This window comes from Anser anser (genome assembly GCF_964211835.1).
Source record: "Anser anser genome assembly, chromosome: 1".
Classification (NCBI taxonomy): domain Eukaryota; kingdom Metazoa; phylum Chordata; class Aves; order Anseriformes; family Anatidae; genus Anser; species Anser anser.
Genome location: NC_139720.1, coordinates 66,822,589 through 66,832,069, shown reverse-complemented (window position 1 = coordinate 66,832,069; position 9,481 = coordinate 66,822,589). Strand labels below are relative to the sequence as shown.

At 37.4% G+C, this 9,481-nt stretch overlaps 1 protein-coding gene across 1 annotated transcript in view; it reads left to right on the top strand.

Annotated features, from left to right (window-relative positions):
* The window catches only part of ATP6V1E1 (ATPase H+ transporting V1 subunit E1), a 10,389-nt gene extending 1,533 nt beyond the window's left edge, over positions 1-8,856 (top strand). The window contains exons 2-9 of the mRNA XM_083820295.1: positions 680-745; positions 2,247-2,356; positions 2,846-2,912; positions 4,747-4,836; positions 6,063-6,131; positions 6,591-6,685; positions 7,567-7,654; positions 8,244-8,856. Coding sequence (XP_083676421.1) covers positions 680-745; positions 2,247-2,356; positions 2,846-2,912; positions 4,747-4,836; positions 6,063-6,131; positions 6,591-6,685; positions 7,567-7,654; positions 8,244-8,306 — 648 coding nt within the window. The 3' untranslated portion in view covers positions 8,307-8,856. The remainder of the gene's footprint in view (positions 1-679; positions 746-2,246; positions 2,357-2,845; positions 2,913-4,746; positions 4,837-6,062; positions 6,132-6,590; positions 6,686-7,566; positions 7,655-8,243) is intronic.
* Positions 8,857-9,481: the final 625 nt, after the last annotated feature.

Below are 9,481 nucleotides of genomic sequence, written 5' to 3'. Positions count from 1 at the left end.
AGTCACATGAACTATACAATGGCATTTTTAAATTAAATTCATTTGTCTCAAACCAAAGACCTTTCAAGTTTTTACAGCATTTATTACATTTTTCAAGAAAGATTTCTCAGGTGTATAAACGAACTTCTCGTTGTATAGACCTGGCCAGAGCAGTCAGTAGCCCTTTGCTTTGCTTCGCCTGTTTCTGGTGTGGAAGGCCCAGGTTTGTGTAAACGACACCTATGTCTGACTTAGAGCAAGGGCTCAAGGTTCATCTATACTTCATGTGAATGTTGTAACAAACAGACTACTTTAATTTTACTGTGTAAGGATTTTTTTTTCCTTTACTATTGGAGGAAATATCCTCATTCAGTGAAGAATGAAAATACTCAGTCTCAGGCTTATATAAATTTAAAATTTTGTTTTATACTTGCATATCTAAGTACATTTTTCTAGTGAAACCAGTGAAACAACATCACAGAAACTTATTTAACAGCATAATAATTTGATTTTCTTGGAATCTGTGTTAAGCAGAGGTGACTCTTTGACCTGTATGCTCAATTTAATTCCTTCGAAAAACAACACTGTGATATAGATTAGTAAGTGGAATTGGAGGGGCCTACTATACAAACGGGGAATATATTTCTTCCCATCAATATCCTTTCCAACAGAAAATGTTTTCTTTTCTCTCTTATTACAGATCAAGCATATGATGGCTTTCATTGAACAGGAAGCCAATGAAAAGGCTGAAGAAATAGATGCAAAGGTAAAAATGGAAGTTCAATGTCAGTAAGTGCAAAAGGAGAACTGCCTCTGACATCCTGGTTTAATAGTTGCAGTCTGAGCAGTCTTAGAACACTTCTGTAAAGTACAATTTACTTCGCATTCAGTTATTATATAGCAAAAAATGGTGCTACCAAATAAAGTTAATGTTTGCTAACTTCTGTGAAATCGGAACAAAACTACTGAGTTGGATCTGTTCTTTTGTCCAAGTTTTCTTAGTGGTTCTTAAATGTGAATTTATTCCTATCCAAGTTCACTCACTGTTTTCACACAACCAGGAGCGCTGAATGGTAATGTGAATAGACTAAAGTAAGTGGAACACCTTTCCCTACCTCCTATTTATAATTCTAATTTTTGCTTGATTTCCATAGCATGTCAGGCAGAGACATTAGTAAGAAATTGAAGCGAGGATGCTAATAATCTAGCACAAATGTTCGTTCATGCACAAAAATGAAAAAGGCGAAAGTTAAACTGTCTGAATTGTTTTGATGAAAGCTTGTTTTGTAAACACTTTCATAACTGTACCTGAACCTGTGTAGCTACCTGCAGACTTGCTTCTAGGTGTGTTTTAGTAGGTGTCCTGGGAAACTACATCATAAATTTATATTTAAGGCACGAGTTGAACTCTTTGAGGAATTCTTCACTTAGGCTAAACCACAAGACAATGAGTTTGATATTAACCTGGTGATAGAATATGGTTGTTCATTGAAGTAGGAGTAATGGTGCCTTATGACCCTAACAATCTGCATTATACCAACACTAAAATATATGCTGAGTCCAGTACAAGCAAGATGTTTTACTATTATTTTTTATCTCCCATAAACTTTTTGATCAGCAAAACTGTTTAATAAGTTCTAAATCAGGTATTGCTGTTTATCTCCAAAGACAAGTCAGAAGTTGAGATGGATACTACAGTATAAATAAGAAAACTTCCCATGTGTTTGTGGTTTCATATGCTAATGGGCTAGGTTTTATGAAAATGTAATAGCTATACTGTCAGTCTCCTTGTGTAAGAATTAAGAATTACTTATAGTAACATACTTTGTGGACACCAAGTGCAGGCTGGGTTATTTTAGGTAGAACCTCTTGTAGACAGAAATGAGACTAATTCTGTTTAAAAAGAAAAAAAATCATGCCTGGAGCTCGGATAGAATGAATTGTATTTCCTGACAGTGCATACTATATCTGTTTTGTAATTGTATGCCTGAGGAACAAATAGTGCAAGGAAACGTGTTAATCAACAGAGATATACTGATGAAAAAAATGGATCTTAGCAGGGTTTGAGCTCAGGAGTTCAGCAGGACACATGCTGAACTCCCTTTGACTTGCATGTTGGTTGAAATGCTTTGTTTATGTGGAACCATAAATTGTATCACCCTACCTTATCTGTAAATGCGTTCTTAAAGCATGGCCATTTCATTTGATTCTGTTTTTTTCAGCCCGTGGAATCAATTTCCGCTTCAGTTATTTAATTTTTACCGTAGGCAGAAGAAGAATTCAACATTGAGAAGGGTCGCCTTGTTCAGACACAGAGGCTGAAAATCATGGAGTATTATGAAAAGAAGGAGAAACAAATTGAACAGCAGAAAAAAATGTAAGTTACTTAGGTTAGATGGTTGGCTTCAGAGCCTGAGCTCTCATCTTATTACTAATTTCATATAAAACCATTCTTCCCTTGCAAATGGGCAAATTGTAGCTAATGTATTGAGCTCTAATTGTGAGGTTCTAATTTTTCTGGGGAGTAATTATCCAGGGTGAGCTACAATAGTATAACTGGTAGGAGGTGTGGTGAAAGAATCTTTCATTTTTCTTTGTGTGGTTAATGTCTAAAACTCTACCCTGGTTTATTACTGTGGGAGAAATAATTGTGTTAGGTTTAGTTTTGGTAGGTCTAGTGCAGTATGGGGTTCTGCATTATAATCGTTTGCATGGATTCAGAAACAGGTTCAAACGGATGAACAGGCTTTGTTATTAAACAGGGTGGTATTGTTATCTTTAAATGTAAAATATACAGTTGAACACTGACAGAACTCCAACATTTAAAGTCTGATCGACTGATTCAACTTTGTCATGAAACTTGCAGTCAGATGTCCAACCTGATGAATCAGGCAAGACTGAAGGTCCTCAAGGCAAGGGATGACCTTATTGCAGTGAGTATCTTTGTAGTAAAGACACAGAGGTTCTATTCCTACCATCTGTTGGGAAATGATCTTATCCATATTCTAAAGAAAAATATGATTTGTGATTGAGTAATATTTGCTTCAACATATGTTAGCTAGCTTTCCCAGTTAACCTGAAAAGTCTTTAAAGATTTAGTCTGGCTTTACTAATCTGCTTTAGCTTATTTTCAGTTTCTATTGCCTGTTCTTTTCAGGAAATCCAGCTTTCTGCCAAGAGCATTGCACTTACTAGTTGTATCTATCATTTAGACAGTAGCTTATTTCATTAAAGAACAGAAACCTCTTGCACGGTTTGTGGAACTTGAAGTTCTGTTTGCATGATTTAACATCTGTTCATTAAAGCTGGTGTGGCTTAAGCAAGTAGGTTTAAAACACCACTCACTGTTTTTTTTTCTGTCACCTTTAGTGGCCCCTAGTATATGGAAAGGTTTGCTTCTTGTTTTAGTGGGTGACTGATCTGTGTGTGCATGAGTAGGGTGAGTGATCATTTACCAGAGCGGGCTACATTTAGTCTTAGTTTAGCCTTACACCATGTGTAGTGTATTCTCATTTTGCTTATTATACAGCTTGCAGGTTTCCTATCACTGCTTTTCTTATCCTGTCTCAGAAACAGTTTGAGTGTTCTGTATTTTAGCTAGATGGTGCTGTTGAGCTGTTGGAAAAACTGCAAGACCTGTAGAAACCAAGTATTAAAAAAAAATGGTAATGTTGCTCGAGTCAATGCTGCTATGAAAAAGGAGAGTTAGCAAAAGAAAATGGCCAGTTTATTGGTTCTTCAAACCTAGTTTCAAATTTTTAATTGTATTTACAGTGGGAAGAAAAGTGGGTGGCTAAAGAGCTAACTCTATTGTGATAGTCTCTGCTGGGTAATCTCTTCCTCATTTATCAGCTGACTCAACCTCATGCTTCTGAGTAATGCATAACACTCTTCCTTATTTTAAAACCTTTGAAGTCACATGCTGCTACCTCTTTCTTCCCTTATCAGATCTTTTGCCTCCTTTGTGAACAATAGAGAGGAGCACTTCCAGAAATGCCCTGTTATTCTAGGGTGGACAGTATAACTAGATTTGACCGCGAAGTTGAATTGTGATAGTCTTATATTTTACTGCTGATTGTGTTAACATGCAATCTACTCTTAAACTCCACAATACAGGACAGTAAAGAAGGGTTTATACCAAATTTTAAAATTCCTGTATCTGAAGTAATTATAATTATGGTTCAGTTCTAGGAGCTTTCTGAGTTGATTCAAATTTCTTCAAAATTCAATCCCATCTGATGTTGATTTGCAGAATAAAGACATTCAGAAACAACTACTTCAAATTAAAAATAAGCTTTCAATTTTGAGTTTCTACTTGCATTTACTTATGATTAAAAATATCAAACCTGAATGTTGTTAGATGTAAAGATAGGTTAGATTTCTTTACTTGACTACAAAGCTGAAAAGGTTAGTTATTTGGACGACTTTATTAGTTTACATTAGGCAACCATTTATAACATATTTAGTTTGTGTGAATTAATGTTATAAATACCATCATTTTACTACTGAGGTCCCCCTTTTTCATGAAGAAAGAATTGTTGTCTGGATGTATTGGGTTCGGATCAGGGCAGGGAGGGGGGAACTGTTTGGAAAGGATGTTGTGCCATGCACATAGATGAAGGTCTAGCTTGGATGAACACCAGCTGGAGTGTACGTTTACGTGTTGGCAGGGTGTGATAGCTATAATAGGAGTACAGAAAGTTGGTAGGCATGAAACCAAATGCCAAACAGATGGGCTCTGCTGATCTGATTTTCTTCTGAATGTAGGATTTGCTGAATGAGGCCAAGCTAAGACTTGCCAAGGTGGTGAAGGATACTGCCAGGTACCAAATACTGCTGGATGGACTAGTTCTACAGGTAAATATTTAAATCGTACCAAATAGATGATTGCAGCTCTGTCCTCCTGTGCATCTTTCTTCAAACATAACCAACTGTAGATGTTACAGTTGTATTGGAATCTAGATCAAAAGTTGCTGGATGATCTTTGAGTTTTAAACATCACTTCTGCTATATCTTTTGATCTTAGATTCTGAACAGATAAAGCTGCAGTTTATTTTGTGGTATAGAACCTAGTAGACCAAGCAGCTGGCTCCCATTATAAGAATGGTTGCAGATGCGCACACATACGTTGTAACATGCACGTTTAGGATGCACACTTTAAACTTCTGTTGTAATTAGTTGGAATGAGTCACTCAAATGCACCTTTGAGTAAAGCTGTTCCTTCAAGCCTAGAAGTCAGTAGTTACCTGCAAAGCTAGTCCTGGCTTTGACAAATTTACTACATTATGGTGTGCATTCATGACACATACAAAGATAAATCTAAGCTTTGCGTACCAGTCCATCCTCTAGCTCTGGAACTTCACTGCTGGAAATCTAGTAAGTGTTGGCTAGGGTCACTTGTGCAACCACTAGTGCCACCCTCTGGTATGATCAAGTCCTTTTGCCATAAACTCACAGAAACCAGCCACAAACTCTCCTGTCTGTAGTTTAATGACAGAGTGTTCTTAATAGTGTTCCCTTCCAGCTGGTGCTTCCAATTCAGTATTTTTGTTTCCTTGTCCTGCTGCTGCTGTGTATCAAACAAACCTGTCTTGTTCATGCAAGCTGGCTGTGTGTCTTGGCTCATTAGATTTGATCCACTGTAGTACTCGCATGTTGCTACAGGAACTGCAAGGCTGGAATTATTAGAACAGGCACCTGAAATTGCAGCCTGTCTTCTCCAAGAATGAGAAAGCTGGCAAGCTGACACTCTGGTTGGACAGCAATGATTCTTACACACACATGTACATTATCTGGGCAACTCACTCCTGTGACAGACATGTTTAGTTGCACTTGAATTCCAAACTTTAAGCTAACACAAGAAAAACGTGATCCGTAGTTGTAGGCTCTCCCAGATATCATTGCCATCCTCTCAGAATGTCTGCATGGGGTGCACTTGCAAGCAAAGAACTCATTAGAATGAGCTAACATTGTCAGGTTTTGTTTTTCAAATTGATCAGCTCCTTTCCTTTCTTGGAGTTAAATAATTCTAAGACAATTAAAATGTCAGTTTTCTGATACTGTAACGGTTATCTTTTTTACAGGGATTCTACCAGCTGCTTGAGCCCAAAATAGTTGTTCGGTGCAGGAAACAAGATCTCCCTATGGTTAAGGTAAGATCTCCCTATGGTTAAGGTAAGACACCTACAATTATGACAGTATCCTTGCTCATGAAGGCTGAGACCTGGTTGCAAATATTTGCTGCTCAGATCCCATCTGTATGACAGGAAAACAGCTAAAGCATGTTTTCAAGCTGCACTTCTGTTGCAAGTACAATGCAAGACAGCAAGTATGTGCTTCAAGTCAGGGATCATTTCCTTGCTTGGGCATTACTTAGGAAACTTTAAACATTGCTACAGCATTAATAACAATTGTTTTTGGCTCAAAAGCTGTACTAAAATTTGCTTAATTAAAAAAAAAAAAAACCCAATTCCTTCATTTTAATTCCTACAAATGAATAAGCAACCAAATCCAAGTGCTATTTTTGTGCTATTGTTTATCAATGATAAACAATATGTTTATGATGTGCTATTGTTTATCAATGTTAATTGGAGGTTTATCTTGTGTCCTAGGCTGCTATACAGAAGAGCATTCCAATCTACAAAAATGCCACAAAAAGGGACGTGGATATTCACATTGACCAAGACAACTTCCTGCCAGAGGAAATGTAAGCAAAATGGGAGTCCCTTATAGAGAGTGCTAACTTAAATTGCAAGCCACAGCTCTTACTAGGACAGTCTTGGAAAATTATGTATGTAATATCCCTGCAGTGTCTACTGCTGTTCTAGTGGAATTTGGCACTTCTTTCTCTTAATCAAGTACAGATTCTGTAGCTTCCTCCAGAGAAGCACTGTCTCAGTCAAAACTGTCAATAAAAGTTTTGTGCAACCTCCAGCTGTTCCACAGTATTGAAGTATACAATAACTGTGTGTAGAAACTTAACTAACTGTTGTTTTTTTTTAGAGAGGGAGAATGCAAATGTAGCTCTGCTTTCTGTCTCAAGAGGAAGCAAACTGAGTCATAAGGAATTATGTATGGTGCTGCAGCATAATGACTTGACGGGGTTTGTGTCTGTTAGGTCTTGCAAGGCTGTATTTCCATATAGTATGATAAAGAACATGGAACAAAACTGTATATTCTGAAAGTCAGGGATCGTTTTTTATGTATGAACAAGCAAACAAAGCTTCTAGCACTCTTCTTCGCTTCCCAAAATCTAAAAGTGTTCTATTAATAATAAAATACAGAGTCTGAAGCTGTTTTGATGTGACAAATTTCATAGCACTGTTTGTATTTAGATCATGCTAATGAGTATCCTCGTATGTAGCTATGGTACCCAGTAACTGAAGATGCTCTGCACTACTACTTTGCTGCATCACTTTGTGCTTACTCTCATTAAGGCAGGATCAAATGTATTTATTTATTTAACAAATGAATACCTACACCTCTGGCTTTTCTACAAGAACTCATTTGGGGTAATGTCTCTGCCAAATTATAGCTTTGAGATGTATCATAGCTGTCATGACTTTTATGTTTACTTTCCCTTTCTAGTGCTGGAGGAGTTGAAATTTACAACAGTGATGGTAAAATTAAGGTTTCTAACACCCTGGAAAGTCGGCTGGACCTTGTAGCTCAGCAGGTGAGTTTTTCTCACAACCAAGGTGAACAAGATGTAATTAGCTAGTTTTGTCTTGTAATTAAATCCTTGTGTTTTCAGTGCACGGTAACAGTCCCAATAGTGTGTGGGATCAGATTTTCAGTATGGGTGACAAGAAGTTACTTTTGAATGGAAAGAAACAAATTACCTGCTGCTTGCGCTTCTCTACAACAAACATGGCTTTTCCCAAAAATGATACCTTTTGGACTAAGCATCAGCATAAATCTCTAGAAGTTATGGTACCAAAAGACGCTGATGACTATACTGCAGTCAAGATGTTGAAATATTGAGTTTAACTTTAATTTCTGAATCCTGCTTGAGTACTAGAAACGTTGGCTGAAACCTTGTATTATAGCTGAAATTACTAGATCTTGCATCTCTTCCTTGTGATGCAGTATAGGTACTCCTTTAATCTATAGACTAGCAGGCAATATGTGATCAGATAAAGGCTTCAGAAAACACAAATGAATTGACTTCTCAGTTTAGAAGACTAGTCTAGCTATCAAACTGCCCGCAACAAGGAATGCTCGGCAATTGTATTGCATATAACTGATGTATTCTTCCTCAACAGATGATGCCAGAAATCAGAGTGGCTCTCTTTGGTGCTAATGCCAACAGGAAGTTTTTGGACTAAACCTCTGTAAGAGAAGGTGGGATCTGTTCCACTGCCATACTGAAGGGATGCAGAAGCATCTGCTAATTCGAAATCTTGAAATATAACATTACTGTGTCATCCAATATCTCTTCTTCAATGGAATAATTTTGCATACCTGCTGTGCTTAGCCTCTCCACTTGTGGTTAGAATGTATAGCTTAAAGGATGTGAAGACATGTATTCATCCAAAAGTGACACTAGAAAATGGAGGCATTTGGGCTCTTTGCTTTCCTTGCGCTGTTGTGGCCCTGTAAAGACCAGTGGTCCGTTTAGGGTCACTCTCTTTGCTTTGGCCTCACCTCTTTCAAGTTGTCCAATCTGTGACGTAAATTACTGCGCTGCCCATGGGAAATCCCTTTTCATTTAAGGTCTTCAGTTACAGAGGGCATGCATTCCTTCCCAGGGTTAGTAGTTTGATTCATGTTACTTGATCAGGCAATTTTCTGTTCTGTATATGTGATTTAAAAAAAAAAAAAGCCTGAGCCTGTAAAACTTTATTTATTAAAATAAAAAATGTGTGTGTGTATAGAGTTCCTTGTAGTTTCTCTCTGGAGGATTGGCAACAGCCTTTGAAAAGTGCGCTTGTGTGTATAAGGACTTACTACTTGTGGGTTCTCTGTAATAACTATTCTGTGAAGCTAGAAGTCAAGCTTGTGGAGACTGTAAAGCTAATTGCTTGAGTAGTGTTGGACTGGAGGCAAGCCTTTTGCATAAGACTCTATTATGAGCTCCAGTCTTCCTAAAAATGAATCAGTAGTTTTGCTATGTGATCCCTCAATCATCTTTCACAAGAGAAATACAACTGCCCTATTTTCATACAACAATCTATTTACATACAACAATCTATTTCCAGTTACAAGTTTGTTGATTCTGTGAAAAAAAATCCAAACCATACTTCTGTAGTAAGTATGACTGAGGACTCAAGGAACAGCAGCTGACTCTGTCAAAACTATTCTCTTAATTGTTAACCTTTAATACCTTAAAGTTTAAGTAACACAACTGTCTTCACTACCTAACCTGTTAAGATTTATTAACGCTTGTCCTTTGTTTCTGCAGTGATGACTAGTGTTGTCTCCACCTCCTCTGGTGTAGGACAGAAAAATTCTCTAGGTGACTTTCCACACTACAAGCATCTATCAGAGTACCTGGCTCTTC